A 27,778-nucleotide genomic window follows, 5' to 3' on the forward strand; every position below is an offset into this window, starting at 1 on the left:
ATTCTGGTTGGCCATATTCTCAGAGGTGTCATCATATGACTTCCTGCCACCAGTCATCACCCTATGCTCCTGCTATTCGTCACCCGACACGTCCATCCTCACAGTGATCCATCTTCACAAACCATTTGGAAAGCGAATAGACTCTTGGTTACCCTATTGGATGATTGTGGAATGTCATCAAACAGCCTTTTTTCCACATGTCTATTGTTTTTATAATTAGTAAAGAAGAGTTTTCAAAGAAAATTTAAAAAAAAAATTGTTTTAATGCCTGTGTGATTTTTCTGCAGTGCAGCAGTGTCCTGGAGATTACTGTTTGGTTCCTGGAGATTCTAAGGCAATCCTGAAGGGTTGGTAACCCTAGATGGAAGACTGAAGAACTTGGAGGAAGGGGGGTGGGGGTGACATCAAAGGCAGAACCAGGAGAGCCGTTGAGCTGGTAAACAGGGGCATAGATAAGTGTGTTAGTCAGGATTTTGAAGGAGGTGGATATCTTTACCAGGAGCAAAAGTTGACGGTGCTACGGAGAAGGGCAGAGAGATGTAGATAGTGAGGCAGGTAAAAAAATAATCTGAAGCCTTGTCAATGACAAAAAACTCAGAGGTTGATTGAGTGGTAATAGGTGTAGGTGGGAAGAAAACGCACACAATAAGGCATTTTGAGAATAGGCAAATCAAAGGAGAAGGGCCAGTGAATTTAGTTGAAGATTTAGATCATTGAGGATGAAAAATCATTTGGTGCAAAGGCTAAAGGGAAGAGAGGAAAAGCACATTGAGGCTTGGCAGGGTGGTTTGGGAAGAGGGGTACTGGAAAAAGAAAGAGAAGGTTACAGAGATTAACCCCTGGGGAATGAATATTTGCCAGCTGAGGGGGATGAGGCAGTTGGGGTTGTTGTTGTGGGATACCCAGCAATGGGTGAAACAAAGCATACTTAAGGTGGATCAGAGGGATAGGCTCATCCACTAAGGGCTGATGGAAGGAGATAAGTCAGCTGGGGATTAGCATCAGGTGTGGTGGGAACCTGAGAGGGATGTGTTGCTGTAGATGGGGAGTAGGGGTGTCAGTGGCTGAACCTGATAGGTGCTGAAGAGAGAGTGGAGTAGGGCTTGGTGGTGGCTGACAATAGGAGTGTTTGGGTGTGGAGTCCATACATGCATGATCAACAACGTAAAGGCGGACTGTAAAAGTGACTTTAGGTCTGTGAAAAGGAAACGATTAGCAAGGACGAATGTGGGTCCATTGCAGGCTGACACAGGAGAGTCTGTGGTGGAGAACTAAACAATTACTTTGTGTTGTTCTTCACAGAGGAAGACACAGAAAATCTCCCAGAAATACTAGGGAACCAGGGGACTTGTAAAAATGAGGAACTGAAAGTAATTAGTATCAATAAAGAGGTAGTACTCGAAAAATTAATTGGATTGAAAGTTGATAAATGCCCTGGACCAGATGAGCTACATCCCAGAGTATTGAAGGAGATGGCTATCGAGATAGTGGATGCTTTGGTGATTAGCTTTAAAATTTCTATAGATTCTGGAAGGGTTCCTGCAGACTGAAAAGCAGCAAATGCAACCCCACTATTTAAGAAGGGAGCGAGAGAGAAAAATGAGAACTACAGACCTGTTAGTTTGACATCAGTAGTAGGGAAAATGTTAGAATCTATTATAAAGGATGAGATAACTGGACACTTGGAAAATAATGATATGATCGGGCAGAGTCAACATGGATTTGTGAAAGGGAAATCATGTTTGACAAACCTGTTGGAGCTTTCTGAGGATGTTACTTTTAGCATAGATAAAGGAGAACCAGTGGATGTGGTGTATTTGGATTTACAGAAGGCTTTTGAGAAGGTTAGGAAATAAAATTAGAGCACATGGAATTGGGAGTAATTTACTGCAATGGATTGAGAATTGGTTAACAGACAGAAAGCAGAGAGTAGGAATAAATGGGTCATTCTCAGGATGGCAGGCTGCTACCAGTGGGGTGCTGCAAGGATCAGTGCTTGGGTCATAGCTGTTTACAATCTATATAAATGATTTGGATATGGGGACCAAATGTAATATTTCCAGATTTGTGGATGACACAAAACTAGGAGGGAATGTAAATTGTGAGGAGGATGCAAGGTGGCTTTAAGGGGATTTGGACAGACTAAGTGAGAGCAAGAACGTGGCAGATGGAATACAATGTTTGAAGTGATCCACTTTGGTAGAAAAAACAGAAAGGCAGAGTATTTCTTAAATGGTGAGAGGTAGGGAAGTGTTGATGTCCAAAGAGACCTGGGTGTCCTTGTTCATGAGTCACGAAAAGCTAGTATGCAGGTGTAGCAAGCAATTAAGAAGGCAAATGGTATGTTGGCCTTCATTGCAAGCGGATTTGAGTGCAGGAGTAAAGATGTATTGCTTCAATTGTGTAAAGCCTTGGTGAGACCACACCTGGAGTATTGTGTACAATTTTGGTCTCCTTATCTAAGAAAGGATATACTTGCCATAGGGGGAGTGCAATAGAGGTTCACCAGACTATCCCTGGGATGGCGGGATTGTTTTATGAGGAGAGATAGCAGAAACTGGGCACTTATTCTGTAGAGTTTCGAAGAATGAGAGGTGATCTCATTGAAACTTATAAAATTCTTACAGGGCGTGACAGGGTAGATGTGGATAAGATGGTTCCCCTGGCTGGTGAGGCTAGAACAAGAGGACAGTCTCAGAATAAGGGGCAGCCCATTTAAGACTGAGATGAGGAAGAATTTCTTTATTCAGAGGGTGATGAACTTGTGGAATTCTATAGCCCAGTGGGCTGTGGAAGCTCAAGCATTGAGCATGTTCAAGACAGAAATCAATAGATTTCTGAATACTAACAGCATCAAGGGATATGGGTATAGTGGAGAAAAATGGCATAGAGGTAGATGATTAGCCATGATCTGTTTGAATAGAAGAGCAGGCTCGATGGGCCGAATGGCCTACTCCTACTTCCTATGATCCTATGAACAGAGAAAAGCTTTGTTTTCTTTGAAGTCACAGAAAAGGCTAAATAGATGCTTTGGAATGTCCTGAGATTGTGAAAAGCACTATATAAAATACGTTCTTCACTTTCTATTTTCCACACCAGCATCTTTATGGACTCAGTGAGATTGAGACAAATGGTGGACTGTTTTGTGTTCAAGATGTGTTGCTACTAATAACTGGTTTAGGACCCAGTGAAGGTTCTGGAGTGGATTTGAGCACTACTGGAGAAAGGATTATGTTTTAATCTAACCCGTCACCTAGTTCCCAGTAGTAAATGCTGTAAGCATGCAACAATAATTAGCATGACACATAGAAAGTAGGAATAATAAAGCCTACGCTAGATGATTGAATGCTTTTCATTATACTTTATTTAGGCACACTGATGCAATACAGCAAAACTAACATGCAGAGGAGCCAGTTTACTTCGAATAATAAGTGGTAATATGCCATGTTACATTTACTTATATTGACATTCTTAAAATCAATCTACTGTATTACTCATTACCAAAGAAATTGCACACTGTAGAATGTCAACTGCTATTAGCTGCTAGGTAGCAATCAAAGGCATTGGCTTGAATCAACCTCCTGACTGGCAGGAACCCTTCTTATTTTTAATCCCCAAGAAGCTGCACAATTTTGTCAGCATTAGATCAACTATTTCTTCCTCTTCGGAAGCCTGAAAGGAAAAAACATAAATGTTCCTTATTACATTCAAATATTTTCCTAAAAATATTCTCTTAAATCAACTTAACTTTTAATTTGAAAGAGAGTTTTAACTCACTCAGTTTGCATTTTCACAGTACAAAATCAAACATTTAGAACTTTCTAGGTCAGCTGCGAAACCTTTTAAGAATCAATATTGTTGTGGTCTGCCTGCAATGGGGTCAAGAAGAGCGAAGCAGCCAAGTTTAAGCTCTAAATACATTGTCCATTTACATAATCAAACTGAGCAGAAAGTTTGATTTAAAAGTTCAAATCCACAGCAGAATCTCCGTTGTATCCTAACTAGTTTTTAGTGTACTACTGTTACGACCAAGGTGGGAGGAGTGCACTCTTTTCCAGTCCACTTCTCCACAGGTCACAACATATATTTAAATGTTTATCCAGTTACTGATATGGTCAATCATATACTTTACTCTTTATCCCAGAATAAAATATACCAACCAGGTTTCTTTAGTAAACAAAAAAATTATCAGATATTATGAAACAAGGCTTATCCAGTAATGATGCAAAGAATTAACGCACAGATTGAAATATGAAAGTTCCCTTTTTAAATACCTTAACCCCACACACACACACACACACTGGTTAACTGAAACGGCTTGTACTTTGCCCGTGTGATGCTAGGTATATAGGCCGTACATCCCAAAGACTGGCGGATTGTATCAAACAACATGTCCCTTCCGCTGTTTGCAACAGGCAAGGTACAAGCCGTACCCAACCAGCTCGTGCTTGCAATATTCAAAACAGTGTCAAACGTTAGATGTGATTCCGCGATTGGACAATACTTGCTAAATAATCCTCAGTGTGCTAAGAACTATACTGACAACCAATTTAAGATTGTCAGTCGGGCTTGCAGTATGGCACATTTGCGCGTACTGGAAGCTACATATATTGATACACAGAGCCCTGTTCCTTGCCGACAGAAAGAACATGTACACACATTGCGCCTGTTTCAGCTAAACAAAATAAGTGACAGCCATTCGCTGGTTCCACAGGGCAATGCCTTGATCAATCAGAGTCAAGCTGCCTGGGTTAGATTTCAAATAAAGCTTGGCAGTTAACTGTCAGTCACCATAAAGTGGTGCATTCTCCATGGCAATATCTCGACCAATCAGAGTCCACTTGCCAAATAATCAGCACTCTCTTCTCATGCAGTATAAATTTGTTGCTTCTCTTACATTGGTATTCTTGTGAATTGTTCCGATGAGTGCAAGACGAAAAGCTTCGACAAAATGTCTCTGTTTTGAGCAATACTCAAGTCGTTGTTAATTTTGAAGAAAAAAGAGAAGATATGGAGGGATGTCAGTTGTCCCTTTTGGTCTGGCATCCGGGTATGCAGAGACAGATCTTTTCTGGAGCAGTTCATTCTGACCATGTCAAGAAGTAGCCTGGCAGGCTTTCCAGGAGAATTGTGGCATCATGGGTTTCAGTTATCCCACTTTGGATTCGTAGGTTTTTCAAAGAGGTAGAGAAACAGGAGCTGACACACTGGATTTCTCTGGGTGTCTTAGAGAGGTGCAGGAAAGATGAGCTGGGTGGTTCTCCCTTGGCAGATTGATCTCCAACTGCTTTTCAACACAGTCCAAACCCCAACCAGAAAGTCAAAACAATATCTCAGAAGTGAAACAAACTCCTCCCTCATTAATCTTGTCATGTCGCTTCTCTGTAAACAATTTCCCAAGTCACTATGGTTGTTTATTGAGCTTAAGGCATGTGACAGCCAGGAAAGGTTTGTTTTCAAACAAGACCTCTCAGTGATCCTTGTAAAAAAAAAATTATTGGAGTCTTTTCAGTTTTCCCAAATAAACCAATGTCCATGATTCTAAAATAGGAATCCTCTAAAAAAAAATTTAAAAATAGAAACACTTTCATAACACCTCCATCCTTGGTGGAATGAAACACCATTTTTAAATGTGTTTCATTCCAAAGTATTGAAAAACAGAAGATGAAAAAATATTCAAACACATTAACACACTCATTCTCATTCGCTCTTTACCTGTTGCTGATACAGTTCTGCTTTGTACCATCTTTGCACTTAAGATAACTCAAAGTAGATTTAAATCCTAGACAAAGCATCTGCAATTACATTATGTTGCCCGGCAATGTGGGTAATCTTTAAGTTACAAGGTTGCAATAGTAAACTCCATTGGAATAGTCTGGGATTCTGGTTTTTGAATTTTTCTACAAAGGCTAGGGGGGTTATGATCAGTATATACCAATGTGTCTCTGTACTCATGGTGGACATGTACTTCAAAATGCTTAAGAGCTAGTAATAAGCCCCTGGTTTCTTTTTCCACTGTTGAGCATCTCTTTTGGTGTCGATTTAGCTTTTTGAAAAAGTATTCCACTGGCCTTCCTATGAGTGATTCATCATCTTGTAACAGGACTGCACCAGCCCCCAGGTCACTAGCATCAATTGCTACCTTTAAGGGCTTCGTGAAATCTGGGCAGCCAACACTGGTTCATTAATCAAAATGGATTTCAGCCTCTCAAAAGATGTTTGGCACACCCCTGACCACACGACTTTGTTTATTTTTATTTGTAGAAAATCTGTCAGTGGAGGAATTATAGAATTAAAATTTGGTACAAACTTGTGGTAGAAACCACATATCCGCAAAAACCTCATGATTTCTCACTTGGTCTTAGGGGTAGGGAAATCCATCAATGCTTGTACTTTTGCTGTTCTTGGCAACACTTGTCTTTGCCCTACTATATGCACAAGGTAGGTTACCCTCACTTTTGCGAATTCCCTTTTGACCAGGTTTATCAGTAAATCAGCCAATTGTAATTTTCTAAACAGAATTTCTAGTTGTTCCAAGTGGTCCTTCCAAATGTCACTTTATACCAGCACATCATCAAGATAAACCACACAGTTGGGAACACTGGCTATCACTTGCTTCATTAGCCTCTGAAAAGTGGCTGGGGCATTTTTTTTTAGCTCGAATGGCATCACTCGGCATTGGAAAAGACTGTCTGGTGTGACAAAGGCCGATATTTCTTTAGCTCAGCATGTTAAAGGAATCTGCCAGTATCCCTTTAACAAATCTATTTTTGTAAGAAACGTGGCACTGTCCACTCTGTCAAATATAGACTTCCAAGCGAGGAATTGGGTAGGAGTTTGCCTTTGTTACTGCATTCTGTAGTCTGTCCAAAATCTAGTTGAACCGTCAGGTTTAGGCACTAACTTGACTGGGGAACTCCAGCTGTTTTGACTGGGTTCAATTAGGTGGTTTTCCAATATGTTTTGGATTTCTGCTTCTCCCTGGGCCTGTTTCTCTGGACTGAAGCAATAAGGATGCTGTTTTATCGGAAAGGATTCCCCTACATCCACATCATGTATGGCTAAGGTTGTACATCTTGGTTTGTCCCTACAGGCTCCTTTAAATGCTGTGAGTAGCCTTGTTAGGTCTTCTCATTGCTCTGCAACTAAGTATGAAAGCTAACCGGATAGTAGGAGGTTCAAGTTGAGAATTGTCTAGGTCTCCTTCTGCCTCATCCTCACTACCCCTTTCATCCTTCACTGTCCCGACTGCCTGACATACCTGTGTTTGCTTATCCTCCTCCTGGCAATGATATTTCAACATATTGATATGACACAGCCGATTCTTTTTCCAGCGATTTGGGGTGTCAAGCATTTGTAACAAGATAATGAGTTGACGGCACAAATAGAAATAAATGAATATGACTTGATAGCTATTACAGATACGTGGTTGCAGGGTGACCAAAACTGGGAACTCAATATTCAAGGGTATTCGACGTTCCGGAAAAATAGGCAAAAAGGAAAAGGAGGTGGGGTAGCTTTGTTAATAAAGGAAGGTAACAGTGCAGTGATGAGTAGTGATATAGGTGCAATAGATCATGATGTGGAATCAGTTTGGGTGGAAATAAGGAATAGCAAGCGGAAGAAGTCATGGGTGGGAGTCGTCTCTAGGCCCCCAAAGAGTTCCTCATTGTAGGACAAAGTATAAATCGAGAAATAATGGAGGCGTGTAAGAAGAGCGCTATAATTGTCATGGGTGATTTTAATCTGCATATTGACTGGACAAATCAGATTTACAGAGGTAACATGGAAGACAAATTTGTAGAGTGCATCAGGGTTTGTTACTTAGAGCAATACGTTGCAGAACCTACCCGGGAACAGGCTATTTTAGATCTAATAATGTGTAATGAGGTAGGATTAATAAGAGATATTGTAGTTAAGGAACCTCAAGGGGGTAGCGATCACAGCATGGTAGAATTTCAAATTCAGTTTGAGGGCGAGCAACTCGGGCCTCAAACCAGTGTCCTCAACTTAAACAAGGGCAATTACAGAGGTATGAAGAAAGAGTTGTCTAAAACGGGCTGGGAAGATAGACTAAAGGGAAGGTCAGTGGATGAGCAGTGGCAAACATTTAAGCAGATCTTTCACAACACTCAGCAAAAATTTATCCCGGTCAAAAAGAAAGATTCGATGAGAAGGATGAACCACCCGTGGTTAACAAAGGCTGTCAAGGAGAGTATCCAATCAAAAACTGAGGCATACAAAATGGCGAAAACTAGTGGTAGGCCAGAGGATTGGGAATTTTTTTTAGCAACCAGCAGCAGATGACTAAAAAGCTAATAAAGAGGGAGAAAGTTGATTATGAAAGTAAATTGGCAAGAAATATAAAATCAAACAGCAAGAGCTTCTACAGGTATATAAAAAGGAGAGTAGCTAAAGTGAGCATGGCACCCTTGGAGGATGCGACTGGAGAATTGATAACGGGGAACAGGGAAATGGCAGAAAAATTCAACCAATATTTTGCATTGGTCTTCACGGTGGAGGACACTATAAACATCCCACAGATATCAGATAAGCAGGGAGCTAATGGGAGGAAAGATCTTGTAACAATCTCTATCACGAGGGACAAAGTATTTGACAAACTAATGGGACTAAAGGCAGAGAAGTCACCAGGACCTGTTGGCCTACATCCAAAGGTGATAAAGGAAGTGGCTGAAGAGATAGTGGAGGCATTGGTCGAAATATTCCAGAACTCACTGGATTCTGGGAGGGTCCCAGCAGATTGGAAAACGACTAATGTGACGCCCCTGTTCAAGAGGGCAAAGAGACAAAAAGTAGGAAACTATATGCCTGTCAGCCTAACATCGGTCATTGGGAAAATAATAGTCCATTATTAAGGAAGAAATAGCAGGAACATATAGAAAAGCATAATGCAATCAAACAGAGTCAACATGGTTTTGTGAAAGGGAAATCATGTTTGACAAATTTGCTAGAGTTCTTTGAGGATATAACAAGCAGAGTTGATAAAGGGGAACCGGTAGATGTAGTGTATTTGGATTTCTAGAAGGCATTCGATAAGGTGCCACATAAAAGATTATTGCACAAGATAGGAGCTCACGGTATTGGGGGTAATGTATTAGCATGGATTGAGGATTGGTTAACACACAGAAGATAGAGAGTTGGGATTAATGGGTCTTTTTCAGGTTGGAAAGATGTATCTAGTGGAGTGCCACAAGGATCAGTGCTAGGGACTCAATTCTTTACTATCTATATTAATGACTTGAAGGAAGGGGCAGAGTGTAATATATCCAAATTTGCTGATGATACAAAAATAGGTGAGAGGGCACGTTGTGATGAGGACATAAGGAATCTGTAAGGGGATATAGATTGGTTGAGTGAGTGGGCAAAAACTGGGCAGATGGAGTTTAATGTAGGAAAGTGTGAGGTCATGCACTTTGGTAGGAAGAATCAAAAGGCAGACTATTATTTAAATGGAGAGAGACTCCAGAAAAGTGCAGCACAGAGGGATCTGGGTGTTGTTGTGCATGAAACACAAAACGTTAGCATGCAGGTGCAGCAAGTAATTAAGAAGGCAAATGGAATTTTGGCCTTTATTGCTAGGGGGTTGGAGTTTAAAAATAGGGAAGTCTTGTTACAACTATACAGGGTGTTGGTGAGGCCATACCTGGAGTACTGTGTACCGTTCTGGTCCCCATATTTAAGAAAGGATATACTGGCATTGGAGGCAGTTCAAAAGAGATTCACTAGGCTGATTCCTGGGATGAAGGGGTTGACTTATCAAGAACGGCTAAACAGGTTAGGCCTTTAATCATTAGGGTTTAGAAGAATGAGGGGTGATCTTATTGAAACGTACAAGATTCTGAGGGGGCTTGACAGGGTAGATGTTGAGAAGATGTTCCCACTAGTGGGGGAATCTCGAACTAGGAACATAGTTACAGAATAATGGGACACTCATTTAAAACTGAGATGCAAAGGAATTTCTTCTCTCAGAGGGTAGTGAATGTCTGGAATTCTCTACCCCAGAGAGTTGTGGAGGCTAGATTCACTGAAAGTATTTAAAGAGGGGGTAGATAGATTTTTGAAATATCGGGGAATTGAGGGCTGTGAGGAGCTGGTACGAAAGAGGAGTTGAGGTCTGGCGCAGATCAGCCATGATTTTATTGAATGGCGGGGCAGGCGTGAGCAGCCGAATGGCTTACTCCTGCTCCTATTTCTTATGTTCTTATGTAATGAAATAATTTACTTTACCAATTCTTTTGACCATTTTATATGGACCACTGAACCGTGCCTTCAGCAGTTTACCCTGTAAAGGGAATAATACTAACACCTTACCCCCCTGGTTGAAATGTTCGGTTCTTGGACTGCTTGTTGCCCATTTCTTCATGGTTATTTGGGAAGCTTTCAGGTGTTCCTGAGCCACTTTGCAGGCTCTCGTGAGCTGCTCCCGGAATACAGATATATAATCTAAAACAGAAAATTTGTCCCTCTATTCTAAAAACGTTTCTTTGATTAGTTTTAAAGGTCCTCTTATCTCCTGTCCATAAACTAATTCAAAAGGACTAAAACCAGTAGATTCATTAGGTGAATCCCTAGTGGCAAACAAAAGAAATTCTAGCCCTTTATGCCAATCATGGGAATATTCAGGACAATATGCCCTGATCATCGTTTCTAAAGCTCCTTGTGTCTGTGGGTGGTATACTGAACACTTTAACTGTTATACCCAAATTACCCAAAACTTGCTGAAAAATTTTAGACATAAAATTGGAACCTTGATCTGACTGAATCTCAATCGGTAATCCATATCTAGTGAAGAACTGGGTTAACTTCTCTACCACTACCTTAGCAGAAATTGTTCTCAAGGAATGACCTCTGGGAACTGTATAGCCATATCCATGGTAGTGAGTATATATTGTTGTCCCGCTTTTGTCTTCGGTAAAGGTCCCACAGAGTCTTCCAACACCCTACTGAATGGTTCCCCAAAAACTGGTATGGCAATCAGAGGTGCCAGTTTATGGCAGGTTGTGGTTTTCCCACAATCTGGCAGATATGGCATGTTTTACAAAACTGCACCACATCTTTGGAAAGACCTGGCCAGTAAAAATGTCGACTTTTGTGTGATTTGGTCTTTCGGATCCCCACATGGCCTGCCAGAGGAATTTCATGGGCTATCCTTAATATTTACCAGTGGTACCACTATCTGGTGAACAACCCTCCAGTCTTCGTCCACAGGTCTGTGAGGAGGTCTCCACTTCCTCATCAGAATCCCATTTTTAATATAGTAGCCTTCTGGAACTCCCTTTGCCTCAGCTTCAGTTACAGCTGATTGTGCCTCTTTACTTAACTCTGGATCGGCTTGCTGAGTCTTGACAGGAGAAGTCTTACTGAACATTTCCTTTGGATTATCCAAATCCCCAAAGAAAGTTTCAGATATTCGGCTATCTGTCTGTGGTGCCAATCTGACCTCCAACAATGGAACTTGTTTAGTCACTGTTCGGGTCACTACACATGAAGGAAGGTTGGGCACTGAGGACCATCAGTGCATAAACCGAGAGGAGGAGCAAAGGCAAAGATGCCAGAGCTTTGTGGACCCCTGTGGCATAATGTAGTGCCACCGATGGAGGGAGGGCCAAGAGGCAAGGGGCAGTCTTATACTTACTGCTTCCACCCACCATACTTGTCTCTCAGAGTGAAAGCAATAAAAACTTACCTAAAAGCATTCAGTTTGTCGCCTCCTTTCTGTTAAGGTCCCGTATCAAGCACCCAGATCACACTCGCGCTCTGGCACATCAGAGGCATTTATCAAAGCAGGGTTGAGCCTAAATTATTCTCCAAATAAAAGGTGTTGCTATGTGTACCTGCAGAATCCTAGTTATGACTGTCTTTTTGTGGGATATGTGGAATATCCCTTGTTCCAGTCCTACTCAGGCCCCCTCCTTCAACTCTTTTTCCGATACATTGATGACTGTATCATTGCTGTTTCCTGCTCTCGCTTGAAACTGGAAAACTTCATCAACTTTGCTTCCAATTTCCACTCTTCTCTTACCTTTACATGGCCCATCTCCGACACTTCCATTCACTTCTTTGACTTCTCTGTCTCCATTTCTCAGGATAGGCTGTCTACTAATATTCATTATAAACCCACCGATTCCCACAGCTACCTCAAATAAACTTCCATACACCCTGCCTCCTGTAAGGACTCCATTCCATTCTCCCAGTTTCTCCACCTCCATCATATCTGCTCCACAACATGTCTTCCTTTTTCCTCAACCAAAGATTCTCCCCCACTGTGGTTGACAGGGCCTTCGACTGTGTCCAACCTATTTCCTTCACTTCTGGTTTTACCCCTTCCCCTCCCTCTCAGAACCCCGATAGGGTTCTCCTTGTCCTCAATTTCCACCCCACCAGCCTCTACATCCAAAGGATCATCCTCTGCTATTACTGCCAACTCCAACATGATGCTACCACCAAACACATCTTCCCCTCCCCTCCCCGTCAGCATTCTGAAGGAATCATTCCCTCCGCGCCACCCTGGTCCACTCCTCCATCACCCCCGATACCTCGTCCCCTTCCCACGGCACCTTCCTATGCAATCACAGGAGGTGCAACACCTGCCCTTTTACCCCCTCTCTCTTCACCATCCAAGGCCCCAATCACTCCTTCCTGGTGAAGCAGCGATTTACTTGTTCTTCTTTCAATTTAGTATATTGTATTCAGTGCTTACAATGTGGTCTCCTCTACATTGGGGAGATCAAACGCAGATTGGGTGACCGTTTCGCAGAACAGCTCCGCTCGGTTCACAAGCATGACCCCGAGCTTCTGGTTGCTTGCCATTTTAATTCACCACGTTGCTCTCAGGCCCACATTTCTGTCCTTGGCCTGGCTGCAGTGTTCTAGTGAAGCTCAATGCTAGCTCGAGGAACAGCACCTCATCTTCTGATTAGGCACTTTGCAGGCTGCTGGACTCAACCATGATCTCCATCTTGATAGTAAAAAACATAATGTGCCAGTCTTATACCTGTTTTTCATGATTTTGCTTTCAGACAAAGCTGTTCATTATTTTGGCATTTACACTCTCTCTTGACAAATGCCTTGTCTTTTACTACAACTATTACCACTCCCTTTGACTTTTATTTCCTGACATCTTTGTCATTTAATCTTTCCTGCCCTCCAGCCCTATCACAGTCCTTCCGTTTTGTTCTTCTTCGCCCTTCCCCCCTTTCAGTTGCTCAAAACATTTCTAACCTTTGCCAATTCTGATGAAGAGTCGTCAACCTGGAATCTTAACTCTATTTCTCTCTCATAGATGCTGCCAGACCTGCTGAGTATTTCCAACACTTTCTGTGTCTATTTCAGATTTCCAGCATCTGCAATATTTTTCTTCTATTATTAGGGCTGAGCCTAGACTGGCAGCCCACTATGGAAAAAGGGTGAAGTCAAAATCTTACAATAAGACATGAAGAAATAAGCATTGTCCACAATGAATGTTAACTTCAAAAACAAATAAACTTTGTAGCAGGAAACAGATGGCAAATTGCAAGCACTTGTGAAAACGCAAACATGCCCAAGTGTTTTTTTTTTAAAACACATTTTTGAGTGCTTCTATGCAGCGTGATCCCTGTGCTAGCAGCTGGGCTGCAGACAGGCTGATGATCCTTTGGGATGATTTCGGCAGGCGTCCTCTGGCTGTCTGAGGTCTGGAGGGCCCCGTCTTGCTTGAGGATTTTCTGCACTGATGCTGGACTCTCCTCAGGCATCGCAGCTGCTGGAGCTAGGCTCACTGGTGGAGGGGCCGAGGAGCTGCTGTCCACACTCAGACCACCCTGAGGGAAGCCCCCTGCTGTGGAGATCAGCCTCTCCTCCTCCCTTTCAAGGCTCACTTGAACCTCCCTGCTCGCCAGAAGAGGATTTGGACCTGGAGAAGACTCCAAGCGCCTTGACCCTCTCTTCCCTTGCCACTGCTGCGGCAAGGCAATGGTGCACCAGTCTGCATGCATCTGTGGGATCTGGCTCTCCATGAGGGTCACCAAACTCACAATGGAGGACACTATGCTCACATGCTTGAGACGTGGCAGCACTCATGGCATGGATGGATTCCACCATTGTTCGCTTATGGCTGTGCATGGCCTCTGGCAGCTCCGCCTGGGTCCCCGCCACCTCCAGTGCTTCACTCTCAGCTGCTGAGAGAGGCTGTATGTCAGCAATTCCTCCACCAGTCCACGTGGTCTCCCTGTTATTATGGGCCCGCTTGTCCTGCAAGTGGAAAGAGGTAGCTAGTCATATTTCACAGGAAGAGCTACAGGACAGGTGGCTAATGGCAGCCCCTTGTCCCCTGTGGGGGTTTCCTATGTGGCTCATCCACACGTAAGCTCTCAAGGGAGGTAATGGGGATGATCTGGGAAGGAAGGTGGCCTGTGACTGAAATACTGCCATTCATCTGGCAAGATGTGTTGATGCCTAACCCTCTTTGTGGTTTTTCCCTTCCCATGTTGTGCACCCTCCCACGTATCACATGCAATTCCCAAAAAGGAGAGTGGTATGTAGCACTAACCTTGGCAGACCGAATGAGGTCGCTGACTCTCTTCCTGCACAGGACCCATGTTTGGTGGGGGTGGGGTGGGGGGGCGTGGTGATCTCACAGCTGCTGATCTCCTCAGCGATCTCCATCCAGACTTGCTTGGTCAGGCGGGAGGACCTCTTCTTGAGATCACTGGGAGAATCTCCAGGGAGGCATCGCTAAACCGAGGGGCCACCCAGTGTGTTGCCTGAGCCATCCTGCAGTTTCCTTGACAGAGAGCTGGGGGATCCATGAGTTACTGCAATACCAGTCTCAGCAGCAAATAATGATTGACTCTAAGGCAGTAATGAAAGCAGGGCTGGCAGGGCTTTAAATATGGTGCCAGCTCCTGCTCCAGAGTCATCTGATGCTGCATTTGATGCCTCGAATTGGCAGGGTCCCGCGCCTCCATTATTATAATTGCACGCCCACCATGTGATTGCAGTGGGCTGGCCACACACATGCTGAGCAGCGACAGTGCCCACTTCCAGGTTTACAATCAGAAGCTGTGATGCGAACATTAAATCCTGCCCAAGGAGTGCACTTGCCACTGCTGGCTGAAGTCAGGGCCTATGAGAGCCAGCACTGAAGTCAGTAGCAAGGAGAATGCTTGCAGATCAGCATTTAATAGGGATGTGACACTTTTGTTGAGCCAAACCAATGCAGACAATACAGCTCTGCTAGTGCCAAGTTAGGAGAGAGGAGCAGAAGTAGGGAATGCACACTGAACAGGAATTAAAAACTGATACAAAAAGGGGAATGGCATAAGAAATCAGCCATAGCATATCACCAGTGGTTCTGATGAAACCTCAGGTGGAAATGCTACCTCCAAATATCGCTGCTTTTTAATGTCGCATGTTACTCGTATTGCTGCCACCAATCTCATACAAAGGAAGGGAAGAAATACCAAGCTCTTTTTTTTACTTCTTTTCTCCCCTTTTTTTGCCAAGAATATCCACTTCACTTCGTACAACAAAAACAGCTTGTATTTATAAAGAGCCTTAAACGTACTAAAACATCCCAAGACACTTCACAGCGATAATATAAAATAAACAATGACACCAAGCCATATAACAACACATAAATACAATGCACTGGTTAACAAAATGTTCAAACGGAACCAAATTGCATCACGAGCCCTAGCTTGTAAAGCATCCAAAGAATTCAGCTGCACACAGCCATTAGCACTGCACACAAAAACATTTGGTTATTTCCTGCTTAATATGGCCCAAAAGCCCCATCTAACGTGCCCATAAAGCTTTAGCGCCCCCCCCACCCCCCAACCCTTGCAGCCGACTCTCTCTACACATTTTGCATTTAACTTCAGTTATGCTATTTTTCCCAGGGAATAGTGAGTCTCTGGGTTAGGTTGCCAGCTGGTGTGCTGGATGCTGACTCTCTGCATGTGTTCGCAAGGCAGCTGGACTGGTTCTTGACTGGGGCAGCAATCACATCATACAAAAGGTAAGTATCTTTATAGATCACACTTGGTCCAAGTGTTTAGTCATGATGTTCCAAACAGAATGAGGTAAGGGGCAGACTGTGATCGGCCACAAAAGTCACCCGTTGATCCGTGGAAGGCCCCACGAGCAAAAGAAATTGAGTGCAGCAGTAACCTTGAGGGCAACTGGCATGGGATTCTCACCAAACACATGACATCCTTAGGTGTCTCTGACATTGCCTCTCTGACATTTGAAGGTAATTTGTCCTTGTCCTGAGGATGCGATGCCGTTCCTGGATGTTATCATTCTGATAATCCTCACCTCCTTGTTCTGCCTGTTGCTGGTGTTCTGGCATCATGCATTGAGGGAAAAGAGCCCTCCTTAGTCGCTCCCTCTGCTCTTCTTCCCATGGTAGTAGACAAATTGGGTGTATGAGACACATGTCATTGCAGCTTTGAAAATAATGAAATGAGCAGAGCGTTCTACTTCATTTTTCTGTTGCCAGTCAGCTGAACCATCGGGGCAATGAACAGTTCACTTTTATGTGCCTTAAAATTGCATCCAGCAGGAAATCCCACCCACCATAATTGGTCTCCTCCCACACGACTTGCAATCCTTGCGTGGCTATGTGGTTTGCATTATTGTTCAAGAAAATGGTGCATGTACAATTTAAGGCAAGTTTCCCCACCTTCCAACCTCCTCCTGCCACCTTCCAGCCTGTACCCATCACCCTTGATCCACCCAATGTAACCTTACACCTTCCCTCTGTTAACATTGAATCTTCCCCCATTATCTTGGACAGCGTCACAATCAATTTATTCATGCCATCCATCCCTGTTCCTACTTCTGTTACCATCCAAATGCTGACTCTGACCCTTGAGCCTCCTCAAGTCCACCTTAATGTTATTGCCGAGTCCCGTTCCCATCCCTATGATGCCATTGAGAACTTGACCCTAAGTCTCGACCTGCTCCCCTACAGAATCCAATTGGCTCCCTCTGCCAAACAGTACCCTGAATTCGTCCCACAGGCTCCCAATGTTGACAGTGCTCATCCCTCCCTTTAGGCCGCTCATGACCTCATTGACTGTAATGCTCAAATCAACCCCCCACGCCCGCAGCCACCCACAGCCAACTTCAGCAGCAACAAGAAACACTACACACCCTGTCCACCCTTCCTCCCTTCTCTGCTCCTCCCTGCACCCAATAACCCCATCATGTCCTCCCCTCCTCCCTCCCCTGCTCCTCCATGCAAAGCCCCCATGCCTGCGCTGCCATCCCCTGAGAAGAATTGTCCTTGCTGGTGCCAAGCCTGAAGCCAAACATCCATTCTAATGTTGGCCTTCCTTGTGCCGATGAGTTCAAGACATGCAACCACTACACAAAGCTGACTGGTGTATGCCACATTTAAACCAACGTGAACTGGGTGGCATGGGAAAACCGCTCGCCATTAACTAGCAGATAGGACTTACTTTGAACGAAGTGCAGGTTAATGAGTATTCATGGTATGGAAAAGAATGCAAAGCTGCAATCCACCGCAAACATGCTGCTGACTTAATTGTGATAAAAAACGCCACTGTCGGAAATCCAAAAAATAACTTACGCCTAATTAAATCGAACTGCATGCCACTCTTGCAGGCCACATAAAATCCCACCCCACCCAACCTGTTTAAATTTGGCATGATTGTCTGTTTGGAAAGGTCTGTTCTCACAGTTCCTCTCACATGGTTAGATAAATCTCAAATCCTTTCCAAACCAACCAGTTTGAACAGCTGATTCCAAGCAGCTAAATTTAAGTGGATCCAGTGGCCAAATTCAAACTGGGAAATCCAATGGCGTTAAAACCTCCTGAAATTTGGCTTGTGGTCTGCCTATTTAGATTGGTGTATGTTGCATCTCCCAAATTAAGTGGGAGATCAGGCTAATCCCTGATGCACCCATGGCTGAATAGATGACCCACAATCACTGTCTATGTTCACACATGCAGAATAGCCACATGTGTAAAGTGCAGGGAGAAACCCTCTTGTTGCCCATAGAACTGAGCCCTTCAGGAAAGGAGAGGGAATTGGCAAAACAAATCCTGAGTCAAGCATAAACAGTCCACAGTGATTTAGTGGAAAAAAATATTGTAAGTAAAAGCAAAGCATCAATTTATTGAATAATTGAAGTTATTAAAATATTTTAATATACTAAAATACTGCCAAATCTTCATGTAATTGAAGAATAGTATAGAGATGAATAAAATAAGCTTAAGAGGAATTATAATGCAAACCTTGTAATTCTTCTGCTCCTCACTAAATGCCACAAGTATAACAGAAATGAAGAGGTTCAGGACAACAAATGTCATAAAAATGATGCATGACCCAATCAGAAATGAACCCAGAATCGGATTATAGTCCAATACCTGCTCAAGTAAAGACAAAAATATGTTCAAATCCAACTAAGCTATTTCATAAATAGATTTAACTGACTTATGTTAAACAATTAACTATTTGTGAAAATGGTCAAAATTAAAAGATCATTTGACAAGCGCTGATTGTGTGCGAGTCCCCACTTGGGTGACACAGGGCCTCACAAAATATACCTCTTATATCCAGACTTAAAAAAAAATGATTTTTGATTCTTTTATCATTATAGCCATAGTGGATGATTATTTAATGCAATGTTATGTAGAAGTGAATCTAGAACCACACTGATGGGAAAGGTCTTTGTGTTAAATGGAATGCAGCCATAGCTATTGTATTCAAGGGTTTAAAATGATGATAGTTAAACTGTTTTCTCAAACAAGCTGTCTGAAGAATGCCATTGCCACTATTAAGGTATGAATTGAAAGGTGCAGCTATACTGTCACTTTTGTGTTGCAATTTTCACTTCACAGCAATAAAATTGTGATAGTATAACTCTAGGGTCAGACAATAATATCAAGCTGGATTGCAGTGTGATGATACCCCCTTGGGGAGGCTATTCCAAATGATTTGGATTCTATACTACATGAGGTATAGTGTTAAACCAGTCTTTAAAATATCAGGCAATGCCATATTGAGCAGATTTAAAATGTGTTCAGCATGTTTGTTGGCACTTCTTATACTGAAACAAAACTCTTTTCTAACTCTTGATGCTCCCAATCAACTCTCAAAAGATTCAAAAATGTCCCACAAGGAGCAGATAAATGTGCATGCATGCATGTAAGCACACATGCACAGAGTTATCTGGTCACCAGCAGTACAATCCACAGCTGTAGTAGTCTAAAGTATGACACAGATGTTGCTGGTTTGCGAATTATACCAGGCAGCTCCTTGGCTCAAACGGGTAATGCAGTATAACCACACCTTGCACATTTACAACTGTTTTAGGAAACTAGACTTTTTAACTAACAAGTCAGAAGATTTTTTGTTAATTTGTACTTTCTTGTTTTGTTCAAACACGGAAAAACAAATAAAATGCTATAATGTCTGTGCTTTATTTTGTAAATATGGATTGGAATAGCAGAATGTGTCCATTTTCTGTTCAACGGCATCTAAAATTTAGATTTGTGTTCAACATACAAAATGAAGGTGTTATGCGTTAATTGAATTTGGGTGGATTTGGTCCAAACTGTACTCCATTTCAATAATATTACATAAAGAGTTCCCAGAAACAGTCACTTAATGCTATCGTGATGTATATAGCACAATGTTATGGCATATAAGAAACGGGTCTATGTATTATCTCAAATCGGTGTAGAACTGCACTGAAAAGTAGATTAAAATGTATGCACCCATATGAAGTAGTATAAAACCATTGGCTGCTCTAGTTTTCTTTGAAACCTGAAGTGCTGCTGCATGTGTACAAACCTATACATGCAACATCTCTGTGCCTGGGTCATGGTACCAAAGGAAATCAAATTATCATCTCTGCCAAATATAACCTACCAACATGAATGAGGCACCTTACTTATTCCAATGCCAATGGGTGGTTTATTCCAACAGGTGGCTCAGCTGCACAGGAGGGGAGGAAAAGGAGCGGAAGAGCTAGAGTGATAGGGGATTCTATCGTAAGGGGTACAGATAGATGTTTCTGTGGCCTCAAATGTGACTCCAGGATGGTATATTGCCTCCCTGGTGCTAGGGTCAAGGATGTCATGGAGCAGCTGCAGGACATTCTGAAGGGGGAGGGTGAACAGTCAGAGGTCGTGGTACACATTGGTACCAATGACAGTTAGAAAGAGGGATGAGGTCCTGCAACAAGAATTTAGGGAGTTAGGTAGCAGATTAAAAAGCAGGACCTCAAAGGTTGTAATCTCTGGATTACTCCCGGTGCCACGTGCTAGTGAGTATAGGAATAGGAGGATAGAGCAGATGAATGCGTGGCTGCAGAGATGGTGCAGGAGGGAGGGCTTTAGTCTCCTGGATCACTAGGTCTGTTTCTGGCAAAGGTGGGACCTGTACAAGTTGGACGGGTTGCACCTGAACCGGAACGGGACCAACATCCTTGCTGGGAGGTTTGTTAGCTCTGTTGGGGGGGGGGGGGGGGGGGGTTTAAACTAATTTGGCAAGGGGATGGGATACAGAGTGGAGGTACAGTAGGGGTGATGCAGAGTCAAATATAGAAGAGAAATTGAGTCAGTCTGGAAGGCAGAGCTATTAACGCACAAGTGAAAAATGCAAGGCTGGATTGCATCTATTTTAATGCAAGGAGTCTTACTAGTAAGGCAGATGAATTGAGGGTTTTGATTAGCACATGGGATTATGATATTATTGCTATCACAGAGATATGGTTGAGGGAGGGGCAGGACTGGCAGCTCAATATTCCAGGGTATAGAATCTTCAGGCGAGACAGGAGAGGGGATAAAAGAGGAGGTGGCATTGCACTGTTGATCAAGGAGTCAATTACTGCAGTAAGGAAGGATGATATCTTAGAAGGTTCCTCAAATGAGGCCATATGGGTAGAACATAAAAATAAAAAGGGGGCTATCACTTGGCTGGGAGTGTACTACAGGTCTCCAAACAGTATGACAGGATATGATAAAACATGATCTGGCTAAAGTGGACTGGGAGCAGCTACTTGTAGGAAAGTCTACATCAGACCAGTGGGACACATTCAAAGAGGAAATAATAAGAGTTCAGAGCCAACATGTGCCCGTTAAGGTGAAGGGTAGGACCAACAAGTCCAGGGAAACCTGGATATCAAGGGATATCGAGGATTGGATCAGAACAAAAGAGGCTTATGGCAGATTCAGAGCGCTGAAAACAGCGGAGGCCCTAGAGGAGTATAGAAAGTGTAGGGGAGTACTTAAAAAGGTAATTAGGAGACTGAAGAGGGGACATGAAAAAACACTGGCGGGCAAGATAAAGGAAAATCCTGAGGCATTTTATAAGTATATTAAGAGCAAGAGGATAACCAGGGAAAGAGTAGGGCCCATGAAGGACCAAAGTGGCAATCTGTGTGTGGAGCCGGAGGACATAGGTGAGGTTTTAAATGATTACTTTTTATCTGTGTTCACTATGGAGAAGGACGATGTAGGTGTAGAGATCAGGGAGGAGGATTGTGGTATACTGGAACATATTAGCATTGAAAGGGAGGAAGTATTGGCTGTATTAGCGGGTTTAAAAGTGGATAAATCCCCAGGCCCAGATGAAATGTATCCCAGGCTGTTATGTCAGGCAAGGGAGGAGATAGCAGGGGCTCTGACATAAATTTCCAAATCCTCTCTGGCCACAGGAGAGGTAGCAGAGGATTGGAGGACAGCGAATGTGATACCATTATTCAAGAAGGGTAGCAGGGATAAACCAGGTAATTATAGGCCGGTGAGTCTAACATCAGTGGTTGGGAAACTATTGGAAAAAATTCTGAGGGACAGGATTAATCTCCACTTGGAGAGGCAGGGATTAATCAGGGATAGTCAGCATGGCTTTGTCAGGGGGAGATCGTGTCTAACTAACTTGATTGAATTTTTCGAGGTGGTGCCTAAATGTGTCGATGAGGGTAAAGCAGTTGATGTAGTCCACAAGGACTTCAGTAAGGCTTTTGATAAGGTCCCGCATGGGAGATTGGTTAAGAAGGTAAGAGCCCATGGGATCCAGGGCAATTTGGCAAATTGGATCCAAAATTGGCTTAGTGGCAGGTAGCAGAGGGTAATGGTGGAGGGTTGTTTTTGCGATTGGAAGCCTGTGACCAGTGGTATCCCGCAGGGATCGGTGCTGGGACCCTTGCTAATTGTAGTGTACATTGATGATTTAGATGTGAATATAGGAGGTATGATCAGTAAGTTCGCAGAAGACACGAAAATTGGTGGTGTCGTAAATAGTGAGGAGGAAAGCCTTAGATTACAGGGTGATATAGATGGGCTGGTAAGATGGACGGAGCAGTGGCAAATGGAATTAATCCTGAGAAGTGTGAGGTGAAGCATTTTGGGAGGACTAACAAGGCAAGGGAATATACAATGGTTGGTAGAACCCTAGGAAGTACACAGGGTCAGAGGGACCTTGGTGTACTTGTCCATAAATCACTGAAGGCAGCAGCACAGGTAGGTAAGGTGGTTAGGAAGACAAATGGGATACTTGCCTTTATTAGCCGAGGCAGAGAGTATAAGAACAGGGAGGTTATGATGGAGCTGTATAAAATGCTGATTAGGCCACAGCTGGAGTACTGTGTACAGTTCTGGGCACCACACTATAGGAAGGACGTGATTGCACTGGAGAGGGTGCAGAGGAGATTCACCAGGATGTTGCCTGGGCTGCAGCATTTCAGCTATGAAGAGAAACTGAAAAGGCTAGGGTTGTTTTCCTTGGAACAGAGAAGGCTGAGGGGGGACATGATTGAGGTACACAAAATTATGAGGGGTATTGATAGGTTAGATAGGAAGAAACTTTTTCCCTTAGCAGACGGGTCAATACCCAGGGGGCATAGATTTAAGGTAAGGGGCAGGAGGTTTAGACGGGATGAGGAAAAGTTTTTTCACTCAGAGGATGGTTGGAATCTGGAACGCACTGCCTGAAAACGTGGTAGGGACAGGAACCCTCACAACATTTAAGAAGTATTTAGATGAGGACTTGAGACACCATAGCATACAAGGCTATGGGCCAAGTGCTGGAAAATGGGATTAGAATAGATAGTGCTTGATTGCCGGCACTGACACGATGGGCCGAAGGGCCTGTTTCTGTGCTGTATAACTCTATGACTCTATGACTCAATGCCTGCAATGTAACTACAGCAATAAACTGTGTATCCTGCTGGAGCAGGTTTAAACACATCAGCTATAAATTAGATAAAAATCAAACTCCTGTTCTGAAGAGTTATTCTTGCAATAAGCTTTTGCTTTCCTTACCTCTTCGTAGTTGAAGATCCCCAATTGAAGACTGACCATTGTCTCTGCAGCATCAAATATGGTTTTATAAGAGGACATACTCCAGCCAAACATTATATTTGTCTGTAGACAGAGATACAGTTGCATTAATGATGATTTTCTAATTAAAGGTACTGGATACTGGATTAAATGATCAACTTTGGAAGTCCAAGGAATCCTGAAAGCTAAATCTGCTTTCACATCATTTAAAGGATAATTGGGGAAGACTATTAAAAACCTGAAAATACAATGGTTCAGGTTGATGGAACACAAAGCCAAAAAGTGGTGTTAAAATTATGATGCAGCATTATTGCCGAAGATAATATCCTTCTGCATCCAAGACTTATGCAAGTGATCAGTCAAACAGGTAGAGAATGTTAATGGAAATTGTACCAATGGTGTCTTCAGAGTGTTCAACTTGTCTCGCTCTCTCCCTTTTGAGTTCACTACCCTCCTTTCTTCCCTATATCTCTCCTTTCCATATTCACGGCCAACCCCTTGACCTCACCATTTCACATGGCCTCGCTACTCCCATCGGCACTATTAAAGTTAAGGCCATCTCTGATCACTCCCTTATTTCGTTCTCCATCTACATCCCCATTCCCCCTCCCAACGCATTTCCTTCCATCTCCACTCCCGAAAAAATTCTCCCTCAAGTCACTTACCATAGCACTTTCAAATTCCCAAACTACCTGGACTTTGACTCTATTCATCATGACTTACGACCAGGTGAGAAAGGTGTCTAACTGTCTTCTGCTGGTCTTAGAATTAGAATTAGAATTAGAATTAGAATTAGAATTAGAACATTACAGCGCAGTACAGGCCCTTCGGCCCTCGATGTTGCGCCGACCATCTGACCTACACTATTCCATTTTCATCCATATGTCTATCCAATGACCACTTAAATGCCCTTAAAGTTGGCGAGTCTACTACTGTTGCAGGCAGGGCGTTCCACGCCCCTACTACTCTCTGCGTAAAGAAACTACCTCTGACATCTGTCCTATATCTTTCACCACTCAACTTAAAGCTATGTCCCCTCGTGTTTGCCATTATCATCCGAGGAAAAAGACTCTCACTATCCACCCTATCTAACCCTCTGATTATCTTGTATGTCTCTATTAAGTCACCTCTCCTCCTCTTTCTCTCTAACGAAAACAACCCCAAGTCCCTCAGCCTTTCCTCGTAAGACCTTCCCTCCATACCAGGCAACATCCTAGTAAATCTCCTCTGCACCCTTTCCAAAGCTTCCACATCCTTCCTATAATGCGGTGACCAGAACTGCACGCAATACTCAAGGTGCGGCCTCACCAGAGTTTTGTACAGCTGCATCATGACCTCGTGGCTCCGAAACTCGATCCCCCTACTAATAAAAGCTAACACACCATATGCCTTCTTAACAGCCCTATTAACCTGGGTAGCAACTTTCAGGGATTTATGTACCTGGACACCAAGATCTTTCTGCTCATCTACACTACCAAGAATCTTCCCATTAGCCCAGTACTCTGCATTCCTGTTACTCCTTCCAAAGTGAATCACCTCACACTTCTCCGCATTAAACTCCATTTGCCATCTCTCAGCCCAGCTCTGCAGCCTATCTATGTCCCTCTGTACCCTACAACACCCTTCGACACTATCCACAACTCCACCGACCTTCGTGTCATCCGCAAATTTACTAACCCACCCTTCTACACCCTCATCCAGGTCATTTATAAAAATGACAAACAGCAGTGGCCCCAAAACAGAACCTTGCGGTACACCACTAGTAACTAAACTCCAGGATGAACATTTGCCATCAACCACCACCCTCTGTCTTCTTTCAGCTAGCCAATTTCTGATCCAAAGCTCTAAATCACCTTCAACCCCATACTTCCTTATTTTCTGCAATAGCCTACCGTGGGGAACCTTATCAAACGCCTTACTGAAATCCATATACACCACATCCACGGCTTTACCCTCACCCACCTGTTTGGTCACCTTCTCGAAAAACTCAATAAGGTTTGTGAGGCACGACCTACCTTTCACAAAACCGTGCTGACTATCGCAAATGAACTTATTCTTTTCAAGATGATTATAAATCCTATCTCTTATAACCTTTTCCAACATTTTACCCACAACCGAAGTAAGGCTCACAGGTCTATAATTACCAGGGCTGTCTCTACTCCCCTTCTTGAACAAGGGGACAACATTTGCTATCCTCCAGTCTTCCGGCACTACTCCTGTTGACAATGACGACATAAAGATCAACAACAACGGCTCTGCAATCTCCTCCCTGGCTTCCCAGAGAATCCCAGGATAAATCCCATCTGGCCCAGGGGACTTATCTATTTTCACTCTTTCCAAAATTGCTAACACCTCCTCCTTGTGAATCTCAATCCCATCTAGCCTAGTAGGCTGTATCTCAGTAATCTCCTCGACAACATTTTCTTTCTCTACTGTAAATACTGACGAAAAATATTCATTTAACGCTTCCCCTATCTCCTCTGATTCCGCACACAACTTCCCACTACTATCCTTGATTGGCCCTGTTCTAACTCTTATCATTCTTTTATTCCTGATATACCTATAGAAAGCCTTAGGGTTTTCTTTGATCCTATCCGCCAATGACTTCTCGTGTCCTCTCCTTGCTCTTCTTAGCCCTCCCTTTAGATCCTTCCTGGCTAGCTTGTAACTCTCAAGCGCCCTAACTGAGCCTTCACGTCTCATCCTAACATAAGCCGCCCTCTTCCTCTTGACAAGCGCTTCAACTTCTTGAGTAAACCACGGCTCCCTCACTCGACAACTTCCTCCCTGCCTGACAGGTACATACTTATCAAGGACACGCATTAGCTGCTCCTTGAATAAGCTCCACATTTCGTTTGTGCCCATCCCCTGCAGTTTCCTTCCCCATCCTACACATCCTAAATCTTGCCTAATCGCGTCATAATTTCCTTTTCCCCAGCTATAATTCTTGCCCTGCGGTATATACCTGTCCCTGCCCATCGCTAAGGTAAACCTAACCGAATTGTGATCACTATCGCCAAAGTGCTCACCTACATCTAAATCAAACACCTGGCCGGGTTCATTACCCAGTACCAAATCCAATGTGGCATCGCCCCTGGTTGGCCTGTCCACATACTGTGTCAGAAAACCCTCCTGCACACACTGGACAAAAACAGACCCATCTAAAGTACTCGAACTATAGTATTTCCAGTCAATATTTGGAAAGTTAAAGTCCCCCATAACCACTACCCTGTTACTCTCGCTCCTGTCGAGAATCATCTTCGCTATCCTTTCCTCTACATCTCTGGAACTATTCGGAGGTCTATAGAAAACTCCCAACAGGGTGACCTCTCCTCTCCTGTTTCTAACCTCGGCCCAGACTACCTCAGTAGTATTATTGTAATGGTTTAATTTTAAACACACTGTGTTTTGAGCTCCCCATTTGGTGAATCCTTCTTCACCACTTTCCAATTATAAGGCGAAGAAATGAGCATAAACAGGCTTTCCTAGGTTTAAAGAAGTAAAGTAAAATTTATTAAACCTTAAATTTAAACTCTAATAAGGTTAACGCCTATGGATATATGCTGCACCCCATGCTATACGCATATGCAAATAGAGACAGAAAAAGAGAAAAAAAATAAAATGGAGAGGTGTGAGGCAATATCAGAAGAGTTTCTTGTTTACTGTGCTTCGAGCTCACTGTAGTCCTTTTGCAGGTAGGTCTTGCTTTTTGTTGGGGCCCAATATTCTTCTTTAACCTTTTTCACTGCAGGAGACTTTTCTCTCTTGTGGTTCATGTGTCTTCAATGGTTCCCGAAGCTGCTGAGAGCGAAATGAGAGCAGACAGGAGAGAGGTCTTTTCCAGTCCAGGAGCAATCAGCTTTCTGATTTCAAATTCCTTGTCGGACACCATTTCTGCTTCTTCAGATTCAAGGAAAAAATGATTGGCCACTAGCCGTAGGAATTCAGACTTCCTAGTCTTTCCACGTACAGTGATCCCACACTGCTCAGCCATTTTCCTCAACTCCTCCATAGACAGTTCTTTCAACTTATCCCAAGTTACTTCACCCTGGCTTGGAGAGCTACTCGCTTCAGTTGCAGACATGTTAATATTCAATCACACACAACCACAAGAAAACCTGTATTAATCTTGCTCTTTTTTGATTGGGAACAATTTGGCTTCCCACTTCCAATTTCTTTTGTTCGTCTGTGGGTAAAATTCCAGATGCTAGCACCCAAATTTCAATTACGACCAAGTGAGAAAGGTATCTAGGGGTCTTTTACTGTCTTCACTTGGTCTTATTGTAACAGGGTTTAATGTTAAACACACTGGGCTAAATTTTATCGGGACGCCGTGCTCCACGGTGGCACCCTTTGAACTTGGCAGCACGGCTGCATTTGCCGGCCGCCACCGAGCCCTCACAATATTAATCGTGGGGGCTCATTTCCATAGAGGCCACGCACCGCAACCCCGCTCCCCCC

At 43.3% G+C, this 27,778-nt stretch overlaps 1 protein-coding gene across 1 annotated transcript in view; it reads right to left on the reverse strand.

Annotated features, from left to right (window-relative positions):
• Nucleotides 1-3,573: 3,573 nt before the first annotated feature.
• The window catches only part of LOC137378579 (polycystin-1-like protein 2), a 175,634-nt gene continuing 151,429 nt past the window's right edge, over nucleotides 3,574-27,778 (reverse strand). Inside the window, exons 41-43 of the mRNA XM_068048884.1 lie at nucleotides 23,300-23,401; nucleotides 18,266-18,397; nucleotides 3,574-3,672 (exon numbers count right to left, since the gene is read on the reverse strand). Coding sequence (XP_067904985.1) covers nucleotides 3,574-3,672; nucleotides 18,266-18,397; nucleotides 23,300-23,401 — 333 coding nt within the window. The remainder of the gene's footprint in view (nucleotides 3,673-18,265; nucleotides 18,398-23,299; nucleotides 23,402-27,778) is intronic.

This window comes from Heterodontus francisci, chromosome 17 (assembly GCF_036365525.1).
Source record: "Heterodontus francisci isolate sHetFra1 chromosome 17, sHetFra1.hap1, whole genome shotgun sequence".
Taxonomy (NCBI): Eukaryota; Metazoa; Chordata; class Chondrichthyes; order Heterodontiformes; family Heterodontidae; genus Heterodontus; species Heterodontus francisci.